At 40.9% G+C, this 15608-nt stretch overlaps 1 protein-coding gene across 4 annotated transcripts in view; it reads left to right on the top strand.

Moving 5' to 3' along the window:
- Positions 1 to 15608, top strand: part of LOC135234189 (cadherin-4-like) — a 546833-nt gene that overhangs the window by 365838 nt on the left and 165387 nt on the right. For all 4 annotated transcript variants that reach the window (XM_064298517.1, XM_064298519.1, XM_064298520.1 and 1 more), the window contains one exon: positions 6805 to 6828. In XM_064298517.1, the coding sequence (XP_064154587.1) occupies positions 6810 to 6828 (19 nt within the window). In that variant the 5' untranslated portion in view covers positions 6805 to 6809. The remainder of the gene's footprint in view (positions 1 to 6804; positions 6829 to 15608) is intronic.

The following is a 15608-nucleotide window of genomic DNA, read 5'->3' as shown; positions in this document are numbered from 1 at the left end:
GTGCTCTAAAACCCCAGGGATCAGTACACAGGCACACAGCTGTGTGTCAGCCCAATCCCCCTCGTCATTGGTTTATACCACCATCAATCATTCAGATACTTGATAATACAGAATCGCATTTGGTGTATCTGATATTTTACTGGAGACAAGGTCTCACTGGCAACCTGTGCACTTCTTACTAAGTATGCAAAAAAATAAATAAATAAATAAACACAGCACCTGAGCTGTGATTGTTCAGCTGCCATTGTGTTTCCTATCAATTCAGTTCACTATTTTGGATAGCACTTTGCAGAGATTATATAGACAATATATGATCCAGAATATCCACAGTCCACCATTTTACGTATTTCCATAGGTTCTTGTGTTGGGGAAAGTGCAGTCACCAGGATATTAGCATACATTAGTAGTGTTGAGATGTATACTTGATATGTTTAATGTGGGCTGTAGGCAGTGTTACCTATAAATCTTGAGAAAATTGCATCAAGACAAAACATTCTCATTTGTGCCCTCTGTTAAATCTCAATGAGTCATATTCACAAAACATGCATACGATCAAGTTTGATTGTTAACTGTGCTTACAAATGTTTGCATGAACATTTCGAGATGAGCAGGAATACACATTCAATTTACGAACAATTCGCATTCATCCTCAAATACACATGGGATATGCAAAAATTCAAAGGTGTGCGCATGTTTCATGAATCCTACATTGGTTTCTCGTACATTTATCAAGAACAAAAGTAGGAACAATTTAAGAAAGGTTTGAGGCCCACTGAGTTGTTCACCCCCTCTGTATTTGTTTGAAATTGTCCAGATTAATCAGAAATGATGTGTGGACTTCTTGATTCATGACTGGTATAAAATCGAACACAATTGGTTTGCTGTAATTAAAACCATTCCCAGGACAACAAGAAGTTATTAGGCCACAGCTTAAAGAGGTCAACGGTTTCTCTGTGGAAATATAATTCTGTCAACTTGTCAGAGAGCACATCCCGGAGGTTTTAGTGTGATGTCTAGTCAGTAAACCCACACAAAGTGTGTCTGGCCCCAGCTGCCTTTAGTACACCAAGCTGCACTCATTATTGTGCTTTTTGGAGTAACAAAATTGAAATGTTTGTTTCAATGAGTTTTTACATTTAGGCCTACCTAATAATTCTACCAATTAAAGCATGTTGCTAAAGATGCTTTAATGAAGTATGGGTGGGACTGAGTATTAATTGGCGAGCTAGAGTCTAGAGTGCCGCAGCAATGGGTTTAGCTTTTTTGCAGAATTATTAAAGGAAAATAGGGTTTAGTTTGTTTGCTTGTTTATTTGTTTGTTTGTTTATTTTAACCAGATTTCTAAATTATAGCAGCTAATAAATGGGAAGATTGAAGCATACATTTTCCATTAAAAATATTAAAAATGTTTTTCCAAAGCTTGCAGACACTCAAAAGTCCAATAATATTTAATAAGTGCACTCAATGTTGAATGCATTTCTATTCATCATTGTTATAATATACACAGATGACAGTGACACTGTTTCATTTTTCATTTGCACATTTAAATATGTGGGGTTTTATGCAATTTTTGGTAGCGCGCAATTTCACTGCTGTTTCTGAATATGTAAAAAATACTATCTCCAGAGCCATGATAAATAACACAGTAATCTGTTTACCCCTTACAGTGAGCATCTTGCTGACAGATGTCTGAGTGTAGATGAGTTTTGTGTGGAGGAACTATACACCTGACTCAGGGACAATCCCTACTGTGTTGCAATTTAAAAGTAGCGGCACTTTGTGAGTCACTTGCAGTTATATTTTACATTATATATATATATTTGTATTTTTTTTTCTTTTATTTGTCAACCAGATGTATTCTTGAGCTCATTCCAATAGGTAACGTTTTTGCTCACACTCCCTGGAGTATACACTCCCTGGATGCATCTGTATTCAAAAGGCTCTATTTTTGGTTATACATTACATTGTAATTTAACTTATAGAATTATGTATTACGTTAGAAAGCCATTTTCATTCAGACGTTGACATTTTTATTGTTTGTGATTTATAATGTATTTCTAACACTGGAATGCAATAACTTCCTTTAATTTTTCTTTTTTATATGTTTTGTGTCATATAGAGAACTAAAAAAACGGCAGCAACTTTTTAGAACCAAATGAAATTTAGGTCAAAGCGCAGGGCCTAATTATGACACAGTAATGTTGACTGACAATGGCAATCTGTGTCTGAATGTGTGACCTGAATTTATGAGTACCATACAGTCTTGCCCTTAATTTTGCTTTTATTGAAAAGATAAGGATTTCATGCCACTCAATTCTGTCTGCTTGAAGAACGAAAATGTTGGGAAACATTATCGCTATTTGCTAGGGTCAGGTTTAGACTGATGCCCTTACATACGCACACCCTGTGTTCACTTATTAAAAACCTTCAGTAAATAAACACAAGGCATGCTGATATACAGGCCTCCTCATATATATATATATATATATATATATATATATATATATATATATATAGTCAGATTACAGAAGTATGCAATGGCAGGATTGCCACTGATTCCCAGCCTTGCCTAGGGGCTGAGATGTAATGAGACAAGCAGCAGCTCTGCTTTCACAGTAGCCTGGAGGCAACTATGCCACAAATCAGGCAACAAAGACAGTGTTATTACATTCATATTGAGACTGATTAAAAGCGACTGCATGGCTGTGGCTGAGAGCATGATGCAGCTGAGGAATGTGTGGGGCTCAGATATCCACAGACAAAGGGGCCGCAAGCAACTAAAAGATGTCTAGAAGTAATGTGGAAACACATACTGGAAACACACAAGCACATTCAGTATATACACGTGCATCCACTGGCTCTCTCTCTCTCTCTCTGTCTCTGTCTCTCTCCCTCCCTCTCTCTCTCTCTCTCTCTCTCTGTCTCTCTCCCTCCCTCTCACTCACTCTCTCTCTCTCTCCCGGCACACACATCATTCAAAAGCAGTAATGAATAAGGGCACTTTCTCCTCACTCCCTGTGGTTATAGCATCATGTTTTAGCATTCCCATCTGTCACTGCATACTCATCAGCTCAAATAAAATGCAAAATATGCTTATCTTGTCCCAGGTTCTTTGTAAATCTGTTGTCAAACGTAGGTGTTCTTCTTCCCACAGATTTAACCATGCTGCCCCCACAGCAGTGTATTAGCACTGCTTGGGTAAGTGCTACTTACTGGAGTATTCATATTGATGTACGCTTTATTTATATTAGACCAAGAGCACAGGGTAGCATGTAGAGAGGCACATACACTGTAGGAATAAAAAGCCACTTATAAATTCACAGAAAAGTGACATTAAAATCCATGTAAGCTACCAGAGCCTGGAAGGGACATGAGAAATCTGTGTCATAAAATCTGTACTTTAGTAGAGTATGTATGTTTATTCAGTCGGCCATCTCATTAATCTATCAACTATTGAAGTCTTTAGACAGAAAAAAAGAGAAATTTTATCTGTGTCATATATCATTGTCTGCCACTGTTGAGAGAGCAAATAATTACTTTCCTTTTAGGGTGATGGCCTCACAGTGGTAATCATAAAGTTTGCTGTTTGTTTCCCAAAATAGATCAATGGTGGCTTGAACTTGGAGGGCAGCAAAGACTGTGGGCATTTGAGCTCAGACAAAGCAGACACCATTGTTTATTCTTTCGTTTCACAGGATCTTTGTTTCCTTAGTCTTATACTGTTTTTTTTCTCTGCTTTTTCTTATAGTACATCAGGCAGAGTAAACACATTAAATATGGAGGAAAGATGATCAGGGTGAGATTTGAATTTGCTTGCCGTTCTATAAAAAATATATGGATGCATTTATATTTAAATATATTTTTGCTACTTGGATAAACAGGACTCTCTAAAACCCAATGCAGAATGGACACTGGCACACCCTGGGAATCTTAAATTAGACTCAAACTGTTTATCAACTCCTGGAGAGGATGCCAAGACTGAGAGACGGGCTTGATGTTGAACACTTGCCAGAATGCATCTGGCTGACAGTGCCTTTGTCGCGATTATGGGTTTGCAGGCAACTTGCATCTCTTTCATTTGCTGCTGAATTATTGAATGAGCGTGAATGGTTCTAATGGATGGGGGTGTCTCTGCCCACTGTCAAACTCTCTTCTGCTGAAAGGAACATAGTTCTTTTCACATCACAAGGCAACCTGATTGTGAAGTGGAATGCGCTTGTTTCTCTTAGGGTCACAGAGATTTCACAGGCTCCATCACTGTTTTTGCGGCTGGTAGTTGTAATTGAGAGAGGGTGTGTGAGGGAGCGAGCGAGTGAAAATGAGTGAATGAGTGAGGGAGAGAATGAATGCGAATGAGAGGACTTAATGAGTGAATTAAGTGTGAGGCAGGGAGGGGGAAAAAAAGTGAGCTAGGAAGGGAATGAAAGAGAGGGAGTGAGGAAGTAAGATCTTAAAAGGAATAAGTTATTGAACAGCTAGCAAGTGCCTGAGTGAACATGAATGAGGGGTGGAAGGCTGTGTTTTGTGTTCATGGATTGATTGATTGTTGTGACAGTAATGTTTTATAGTCTCATTTAAGTGTCATTATTTCTCTCAGAATGTAATTTGTGGAAACTTCTTTGTGTGTGTCTTTGCTCATTACTGTACCTTGAGCGTGTGTGAGACTATGAGTCGAACACTTACGCATTGTTTGTGTAAAATTCAAGGAACTCTGAAATGTGTGAAACAATTCAGAAAAAATTGGTTTTGAAAGGAAATGTTTTCAGGTCAGTCCTCTTGGGATCGGTTGAACCCAACAAATAACACGCTCTGACCATTTTAACTTCTGCTCGTGCTGCTGGTGCAAAAAGTGCTCCAGGGAGTGTGAGCAGAAAGTTATCTGTGTGAACCACAGACTTGGAGACATCTCTCTTAAAAACAGGCATGCAGTGTTCTGCCACTGTTTGGAGAGGGTTTCAGGGGAGTTGTTAAAAATAATAAAATGAATTAAAATTAAAAAAAATTGCTGCATCAGTTTGTTTAGATTTTTCTCATTATGCATCTGGCTCCAGTGGTCACTTCAACCACAGCGGCACAGCCTCTCTCTCTCTCTCTCTCTCTCGCTTTCTCGCATCTACTCCCTCCCTTTCTCTCTCTCTTTCACTCTCTCTCACTCTCCCTCCCTCTTTCTCCTTCTCCCTCCATCCCTCTCTCTTTCTCTGTTCATCGGTTTTGGAGTGTAAACTCATCGTAAAATGATCAAGATTTGTTCTATGCATCTCATTTACTGTCCACATTACACTCCACAGTTTTTTTTTTGGCACATATCAACAGAAATGTCTTTGTATATTTGTGGGGGAATACTAGACTTAATTTTCCAAAATGAGTCATACAAATCGTGGATTGTTCTGTGGGGGCAGGGGCTGAACTGGCCTGGCCGTGCAGTGCACAGAGCCACCTCTCCCTCTCCTTCTGCCTCTGGCCTGCTGTGCAACACACACCAGGCAAAGGGAAAATCGATTTTTATTGCAGCTACTTTAACTGGGAAGCAAAAATCATTATAGCCACTGTGACATGGAAATGCATGCATCCATGTAATGACAAATGAAGCAATGCAGTGGAAATTCCGGCATAAGCACCTTACAAAACAAAATCGTAAACCCCTCATCCCTGTGTCATGCCGGCCAATTGATAAATACCAACAATGGAGGTGATCTTCATTCTGGCAATTAGGCAAATTAGTGTATTATCTCCTCTCTTTCAGCGTACATCCTAGTGAAGAATCTCTATGCAGCCTGTCTGTCCATTTTTTTCAGTTCTGATCTGTTTCCAGCTGCCACATTTTGACTGTACAAACAAGATAATTTGCAAGAAGTTCCTAAAAAAAAAATCTTGCTGAATATGTTTAGCATTTAGCTGAAAGTGACATTGATGAAATTTCTCTTACAGGTCACTCATGAATGTAAAACCTCTTTAGATCATCGAAGCATTTCTGTGAGGTCAAAGGTTAGCACTATGTAGTATTTTTCTGTGGCCAAGCTGGGTGACAGCATGGTTAAAGAGGTAAACCCTGGAGAGATTTACCCTGACCTTGAGCTTTGCTTAAGCAGAGCCACACAAGTTTGATTCTCAGTGGTGTGTTCATGCTTGGGCAGAGCATGGCCTCCACTGGTAATGGCCAGTGAGGGAACATGACTTTAATGCTGTCACCATTCCATGCTTGAAACATTTTGTTTTTAACTGAGTGGGACACAGTTCATGAATCAGTGATTATAGTAAAACTGTGCATACCTAGCATACATAACTAACACATTATGTCCGAATATTTATACTAAGCCCTATTAGGGAGATTTGGACTTATTGAACACTGCATGTTTGTTAAATATACCAATAAAAACTAATACAAATGCAATTAATATGTTTCTGAGTTAGCATTGTCATTGAGCGGGCTTAAATAACTGATGACTCCTGACCTTGTTATCACTTTTCCATTTGTGGTATGTCCTTTAGTGGTCCATACAACCCACTCTGTTCAATCAGGGATTGTACTCTGACCACAATATCAGGGTCTTTCTGAGGGATTGTCGTAATCTGCTGTTGTCCTTGTGATTTCAAGAATCATCTGAAAAGGAGCTTGTGTGACCTTCTGCAAACATGCCTTGTCAGTTTCCCAGTCATTGTTCTAGGTAAAAATGACAGCAGGGCATTGCTAATTGGGTAACCGCTCTACTGTCCCCTGCGTATGCTGCTGGTGTCTTTTACCAACTAGAGGTGAGACTGAGCTGCATTACAAACCTAACACACTTTTCTCTCTTTCCTTCGTAGATACCATGGTGTCATCAGGACGTGGTGAGTACATACCTGCCGGAATGCTCACATACCTCCGCTGCTGCCCCTGTGCAGGTTTCAGGAGATTTTTTAGGTGTCATTATGTGTGAATAATGTAGTAAGTGTTTCTTCAGCAGAGATTTTTCATGTGTTAGTGTTTTTTTTTTTTTTTTGTTGCACCTTATTCCCACACTTGTTCAATGGAGCCAAAAGAATATAATAGCCTTTTTTGTACATGATATGAAAATGTTAGGAAGTAGCCTGTAGAGTACATTTTAAGCCTGTATTGATGATCTACCTTTCTCCTCTATGTGCGTGATTATAAAGGGCTGTGAGCCATCTATTTACCAGCTCAACACAGACTGACCTCTTAGACGCCATTTTACTGGCATGACTGACTGAAAAAAACATCCACACGGCACCATACTCTCATAAAAGTGTGTCTACCTCAGTTTCCACTCGCAGAAGACATAAGCACATGTTATTGCAAAAGGTGGGTGGCGCTTCTTTAAGGCACTGATTATAAAGATGATTAGGGTGAAACAGACTCCTTAAGATTTTCAAAGGGAGGTCAATTTCATCGCCTCTGTTAAGATGTATGCGTTGCAGTTTCTTCCGGCATATTGTTTGAAGGCTACATTTTTCCAAATGCAGATTCTTCCCTAGCAATTTTGTAATTGCAAGGCTGGAGCACAATAGACAATCAAGGCTTTGAGCTGAGTTCAGCTGACTTTGTTCAAACTTCACATTCGCTTCATTTCATTTTCTGAGAGGACTTGTGAGATGAAGGTAAACGAGGAACAGATAGGCCGGGGGTGTGTGGGCATGGTTTTGGATCAACCCCCCCCACCCAAACAAAGACAGTCCCTACACGCAGGCGCTCGCCGTGCCAGGCCTGTGGGTGTGATGAATAACCCGGGCCGCGTCAAACAAAGCCATAAAGCTAAGTGATGGCAGGGCACTTCCGCCACTCTGTCCTGATGAATGGAGCGAGCGCGGGGAGGCGGGCGGGCTCTTGATCATCCGCCTGGAGCAGGGCGGCCATATGTTTTTGAAGGCGAGAGGCATAAATAAGCGCAGAGAGCTCCGTCACAACACGCCCGCTCCGACTACGCCGTCGACATCCGCGGCGCAAACACACAAACACGGGGGTGCTTAACGGCCCATCTGCCTGCTTCAGCCACTCCGCCAACCCAAGGGGGAGAGCGCCGAGAAGATGGAGGGAAACAAATCTACAGCAAAGCAAGGGAGAAATGGACAAATTGGTTGCTTAATTCGCAGAGTGAGTAATGATGGGCTTTTACTGTTCTGGCAACACCATGGGTGCTACGGAACCTTTGGACAGGAGATAAAATACACAGAGCAGCGTCTGTGTGTCTGTTTAGCTTCTTTTCAACTATACGCCCAGATGCGTTTGCACCCAACTTAATTCTGCAGTGTGAAACCACATGGAAATCAAATACTATGTGGAATACAAGCCCCGGTTCTGTTATGATGATGTGGATCCAGTGTGGCTTTTGATAGGAATCTCTAAGGACAGATGCACAGTAACTCTGTTGATTACTTTAACATGGTATATTATCACTGCGTTATTTCTCTGTGTCTACTGCGTGGCCCTCATTACACTGGCTCCTACGACTGGTCACCTCCACCGCTGTGGCACAACCACTCTCTTTCTTTCTCTCTCTCCCTCTCTTGCTCATCTCTCTTTCTCAGAATTATTCACGTACACACACAGTAATACTGTCTCTCATCTCTCTGCTGCTTTTTTATCTCCCTCTCTTTCTTTCACACACATAGTCAAATGAAATGTATTTGTGGCACCTGCGCTGGAAAACAGTCTCGAGGAGACTCTGTAATTTCATTTTGAAAATGCCGATGATAAATTTATCAAATGGGCTGAATCAAATCAGAATTTCTCGGAGCTCCATCCTTCATGCTGCTTCCTCAGGGGGCGGTGGGTGTACTTAACCCTGCCCAGAGCCTCGAGTGTGGGGAGAGGAGAGGAGAAGAGAGGGGGAAGAGAGGCCATTGAGTGCTGGTGAGAGGAGATTACTCAGCTTATCGCTGTCAACAAAGGCCCATCGTTTGCAGATACTTTCAACTATGTTGGAAAATAGAGAGACTTTCCTTAATCCATGCTGGCCTCTTCTCTGATCTCTAATATTTGGCTGGGCCAGATAACATCCTCATTGTTGAGTGGCTTAGAGCTTTCTCTGTCAGCTTAATTGGTTGCACCTGAGGCCAGAGACGTAGGTGTAATTGCGATAATAGAAAACTCAGAGCCGCGATGCTTTTAAGGAACTTATCTGTTTCTCTGGATTGATTACAGTTTGCTACAGGCTGAGCAAATTGTTTAGTCTCATCAGTGATTCCCTTCACCCAACCCAAGAATTGCTTGCTTTAACATGTAATAAGGTTAAGCATAGGAGGAGGTATTTTGTGTCGTTGCCAAAAGCATACTATATAATTGAGCTCTGTTCATAGCGCAATATTCTCTCCATGGAGCCAGATGCAGCAGGACAATAATGTTCCACATGCTAACGATGACCTTAGGTAATGATTTTCAGCACAATATTTGAACAAATGAACTGGTGAATATTGACAGATTGATCAGCATTTCCATGACATGGGCTCTTAAAAACTATTGCAAACTGTGTGTGTGTGTGTGTGTCTGTGTGTGTACTGTACTTATTCCTTTTTTCTTCTATAAAACCGTTTTTTGGTTGACTTTGAGAGATGACTAAGATATATCCTCCAAAAATTGATTCAATTTGCCTGAACAAACTGAATGCTTCATTCAATAAAGTCCAGTACAATTTGTGCAACAGTTTAAAAAAGGTTTTGTTATTTCACATGCATGTGTTAATTATTTTGGCCACAAATTCATGAGGTAGAACTGGAGGAGAATGCAATCCATAATATGGAAATGACTGCGTGAGAGAGCCAAGCCTGTCCATTCCATATGCAACAGGAATTAATGAAATTTGATCTCTTTTGTGAGCATTTCGGAGGTCAGAACCCATCCTCTAACGCAGTAAGACTCCAGGGATGAGCCTAAGAACTGTGGCTGCTGATTGGCTTTCCTGATAATTGATTAATCACACACAAGTCAGTTGATTCACCAACTCATCAATACACTGCATAAGCCTTCCTCATTTAAATTTGTATTTCAAACAATGGTCTCTGAACTCACAGAGTTCCGTTCACACGCTTTCCCCTTTCCCCTTGCACCAGAGTAAAGCTGCTTACTGGCAACCAGGCTAATGACGTGTGCCCTATATCTTGCCCTATCTGCCCTATATTGTCAGTGTTTAATGATGTGATAAAACAGCATATATAGCGAGCTCTATAATGTTTGGGGCAAAGACATATTTTTTCTTTATTTGGCTCTGTACACAATTTTATATTTGTAATGAATATTTCACTTGTGGTAAAGTGCACATTCTCAGCTTTTATTTAAGGGTATTTTTATACATTTTGGTTTCACCGTGTGGAAATTACTGCCCCTTTTATACATAGTCCCCCCATTTCAGGGCATCATAATGTTTGGGACATATTAATATTAGCTAAATGAAGGTAGTCATGTTACTTTGTTGCATATCCTTTGCATTCAGGAGTACAGAGCCAAATAATTTTGTCCCAAACATCATGGAGCTCACTGGATATTGATTACTTTTTTTTTAGAGGGGGGGTGGGGGGGGGCTTGAATGTCCCATTATATATTATATTCTACCGCACATACTGTACAATCATGATTGATAGTTCATAATTCACACTGATGTTTAAAGAACAATGATGAAAAAGTATACAAAGCTTGTGCCAGTTATTGATCTTTACATTTTTTAAGTTAAGAGAGAGAGGGAGAAAGAGAGAGAAAGAGAGTGAGAGGGAAAGAAGAGAGAAAGAGAGATGCGCAAAATTGAGAGAGAGAGAGAGAGAGAGAGAGAGAGCCACTAATTATCCCGAGCATGAGAACAGACCCAGCTGTTAAATGGAGATTGAGGCATCCCTTGATGGCAGAAAGCTCTGAAGTTGTCATTGATGTCAGATGTTTTGGTTGTCAGGAAAACCTCTGTGATGCGTTTCCCAGGCATTTGGACAGACACGGAGCCAGACACCCGCAATCGGATGTTTTAAACAGCGCGTTATCTGAGCTTCCCCACGACGCGCGGGAGAGGCTGGGAAGTGCATGCTAATGAAGGCACAGGAATGACATGGGCGATAGTGAGGTCAATGAGCTGTTCCTCAGAGAGAGTGAAGGGGGAGCTGGCCAGGGCTGCCCCAGGGAGCGGGAGATGCTAATTTGCCTGTCACCAAACACTGCAACCTTCCTGCCCCACACCGTCCACAAAAAACTCGCTGTGGCTCTCATCCTTGTTCCCTCGCACACTCTTGCTCCACTTTCTCCTGTATTTTTATCCTTGTTTGCCATCATTTTCTGCCTTTCTTCACCCCCTTCCCCAGCTGTGTCACAGCTTCCATATGAAATGTTTGTGCTGTCCTGCCAGTGTCACGATTGGCAGTCTCTCTGTTTGCTTTTGCCAAGCCTTTTAAACAAACCTCTGCTCAAAGATGAGCGCTGCCAAATCACATATCAAAGCCTCATCCACACATGTGCCTACAAATCATCCAAACATGAACCTGAAGGCTAGTCATACAAATACAGTACTGCACTTAAAAATGATGCATTCGTATTTATAAACATTTTCTATATCAGATTCCATGTTCATATCAGAATATTTTCTGTACACGTGTTCATATCATAATATTTCCTGTACACGTACAGTACATTCGCTCTCTCCATGCACATGCCCAAATATGATTCATTCAGGTAGCAGACAGCCACACAAGGTCCCATACATTATTCATATAAGGGTGGGGATATGGGAATAATCTAGGTATTCAGATTGCACCCCAACCTTGGTTTCTTGGCCTGAATGTTGAAAAAGGAGTAATATGTATGGAAAATATATGTTTATATATATTTTTTTTAATTTCAGTCCCAAGCATAAAATACATAGAGTTTATGGAAGTGCATTATATTTTTGCCTGGCATTTGTGATGACAAAATGAGCAGTTCCCCTTTTATAACTATAACTCTGACTAGGAGTACTGGCATGAGGGCTATGCCAAGCTCAAAGCCCTGTTAATGCTTTACAGCCCGACCAGCAGTTTCTGCGACTGTCACTACGGAATGCACAGCATGCAAATGCATCCATTTCATCTCTAGTGGTGCACTCTGTGTCAGCTTAATTGAATAGCTATTCTCTAAATCTTCTTCTGAAGAGGTGTAATTGTCTCCTAGAACGGTCTTGCTTTCGAAGGTAGGTTTATCCACTCATTTTATGTGGCAGAAACTGGCACGGTTTATTCAACATAGCCAAACACATGTCACTGTGAGGAACGTGCTTCTTTTATCAAGATTTTTTTATCAAGCAAGTCATCGAAAAGATGAAGAAACTGCCAGACATGCTTATAAGACACTGACTATTGTACTGTGTATGTATGTCAACACACATCTCCTAACATCAAACCATTCTGACGTGTGAAAATGATTCTGTTCTTCAACAGCTTTCATACGTCTCAAATCACCCATTCCTACATAACACTTATATATTTTCATGGGATAAAGCATGGTTTCATTTATTGACCAGCTCACAGATGTTTCTTTGCTCTAAATGTGGTGGTTGGTTGGCTATGAGTTTGTCAGCGCTGATAAGTTGTCGCACACTTCATGAGGCAGTATTCAACTGAATGCACCATTGCACCATTGTTTTTTCAGTAATTCATAGCTCACTGGCAGTATGAATATTCATTGAAAATGTGATTGATCAGTGCTCATTTAAAAACATGCATGCACCCCATAAAATATCACGTCAAGAGAGGGTATATATATGTGTGTGTGTGTGTGTGTGTGTGTGTGCATGTGTTTAAATATGTCATACATGTAATGCACACGAATGCAACCAAATTTTCTAATTATCATGAATCTCAGAATAATTGTGGTGGGGATGCCTTGTTTAAAACTTGGCAGTACCAGGGAAACCCCACAGTCTTGGCAGCAGGTCGGAGAGCAGGGTGGCATATTGCACCCAGCAAGAACACTCCTCAGAGGGTCTGCTCTGCAGACGGGCTGGGAAAGCTTCACTTGGCACACTTGGGGTGGGGGGTGGGTGGTAGTGGTGCAACAGAAGCACATGTAGTTCCCCGCTCCAAAAAAAGGACAGCACAAGCTATCCTCATGGAAACCATCGACTTCAACATGACAAGAAAAAACTGAAAACCCACTCAGTTCCTTCTCAGAATGCAAGGCTTGTGTTTGTGTGTTCCGACCTTGAACAGCTTATAAATCACACTATGTGCCTGCCTATCCATCAGACATTTTTCCCCCTCACACAGCTGCACTGAGTGGGGTGACATATTAATTCATTCAGGAATGCGTTGAGCTCCGGGTTCACAACCCCCCTACCCTCTTCCCTACCCTTATAGTCATGGCAATTAAACAGCCATTTTATTTTTCCCTGGCAGAGTTTGAGTTCTCTTGCAGTTGACTTGAGTGGCTGAAGCAGATTCACAGGAGATATGGCATATGGGTAATTTATGATTCCTCAGGAGAAAACCAATGAACAAGCTCTTAGGCAAACAAGAAAGCACAAGAGTTTTTGTCAAACTGTCGGGAACATTATTTTGTATCTCAGCAGCTCCTCTTTGGCCAGCCTTGTGAGTTTAATGTGTATGTACATCTAATGTGAAGCCCCGCAATTCTGGCAAGGTAAAGCACTGCTGAAGAAGATCCAATTCCAAGTGAATTTGGCATTGAGTTGAAAAGCAAAAAGTAAAAAGAGACTATACTTTTTTTTATCTTAAAAAGAGTTGTGCTAGCCTTGTAGTTCTTTTCGGATGTTTGAAGATTCATCTATATTAGATTGTTAACCCTGCAGTAATAAAGAAAATGTTTCAGAAACTTGTTTTCAAGAGGTGGTGGGGGTCAGACGTTCTAGTTTGTTGAACTCGATGAGGATAGCAGTGACAGTTTCTGTACAATACATAACCGCTCTGAGGCGCTGCGTTCCGCCATTGCTCAGATCCGCCCGTATGCGATTGCACAGTATACAGAGGATTTGCTGCGTTGCCTTTAAGTAAACGGTGTAAAGCGCTCACGTGACTCCTCTGCAGTGCACTCGTCCCCACGGCCCCCCATGTGTGCGGGCCTTGAGAGGAGTGTGGCTGAGCCTAAGCAAATGTCTCGGACAGCTTTGAATGTTATATGTCTATTTTGACTTTAAAAAATATGTGAGAGATGAGTTCATAAAAATATGTATTTACAGTTATGATTATTATAGAAACATACAGATGAGTGCAGCAAGAAAATCCTCTCTTCAAGCTATTTAACTTGAGTCCAGCGATTTGGACAAACACACAGGCATGAATGGATGAGCTCACACATGTGAATGTTGACAGACACACACACACGCACACACAGACTGTGACAATAAGCAGAGAGCCACTTTCTCCCAGAATTCCTATCATCTTTTCATGCTCTGCCTTCTCTAATGCAGCACTGTGTTCTGGACTATTGAGTTTAATATTCATAATGTCTGTATTTCAGACAGCGGAGAGCTGCATTCAATTACAGTTAGTGTGAAACAAAAGCCTCCCTGGATGAAACTGCGCTTAGGAGGGCAAGGAGGTGAGCAGCAAATTTGTAAAGCGTCTCCCTGCCCGACACACTCAGGAAAGAGTCAAGTTAAATGGATTATTTAGAGCTAATCCTCACCAGAAATCATACATCTGCGATCAATAATTTATGGGGCCCCATCAAAGAAAACACAATTTACAGGGCCTATTAAATGAGCAGACAAATGGAAAAGTTGTGTTTAAGTATTGCATTGCTTTAAGCATTCATTTTCTGCCCTGTGGTTTTCTTTGTGAATGTTACTCGAAGCAAGGTACATAATATCGACCCTCATTAGCAACAGCAGATATGAAGATAAGTCATTTGATGTTAAGGGTGAAGATGCAAGCAGTAGGAGTTATATATTAAACCGTCAATTTAATTTAGGTAAGACTTGCTTGAATTGAAGGGGGGTGATGAGTGTAATACTTTGTGTACAGAGGGATTCCTGTGCATCTCTGCACTGTAATAATACATACATAATAATTAAAAGGGACAGACATTTTTTGTGCCTCTCTGCCATGCTGTTCTCGCAGTGCAGTTGACAGGATGCTCACTCCTTCAGTGTAAATCTCTGCTGCTGTTTGTGCTTTTGCGGTGTCCCTGTGTTGGCTTCTATTCCCACCTGAGCTAGGAAGCTGTTGATTCCTCCAATACCAAATGCTCAAGAGGCTGGAGCTGCTTTTTTTGGAGCATCTGTCTGACTGAAAAAAATGATATCTTAATCGTCCCCCAGGGAGGCACTATAAGATGTGCTGATGGTGACTTTAAGTCTGAAATTAAGATAAAAGCAGTGTTCTGCATTTGGGAGTTGAAACGGCCGATTCAGTATGTGTAGAGAGATTTCCTGTGAAGGAAGTAGCTGTTTGTAGGGGGATTTTGATAGCTGCCTGCTAATTTAATATCTCAGGTCCCTTGTCATTTAGCCATTTATTTATGATGATATACTTAAAAGGATATTTTTTAGTGCTTAAAGAAGCTGACATTATATAATGTGTGTGTGTATGCGTGTGTGTGTGTGTGTGTGTGTGTGATAGGTGTGCAGGTATCTGTAAAACTAATAATCAAGCTATACTGTAATACTAAGATTTTTTTTTTTTTTTCAAATAATTACCCAACCTAG

The sequence above is a fragment of the Anguilla rostrata genome, chromosome 11 (assembly GCF_018555375.3).
Source record: "Anguilla rostrata isolate EN2019 chromosome 11, ASM1855537v3, whole genome shotgun sequence".
NCBI classification, from domain to species: Eukaryota; Metazoa; Chordata; class Actinopteri; order Anguilliformes; family Anguillidae; genus Anguilla; species Anguilla rostrata.
Note: the sequence above shows the minus strand (reverse complement) of the source record. Positions and strands in the feature narration are given on the sequence as shown.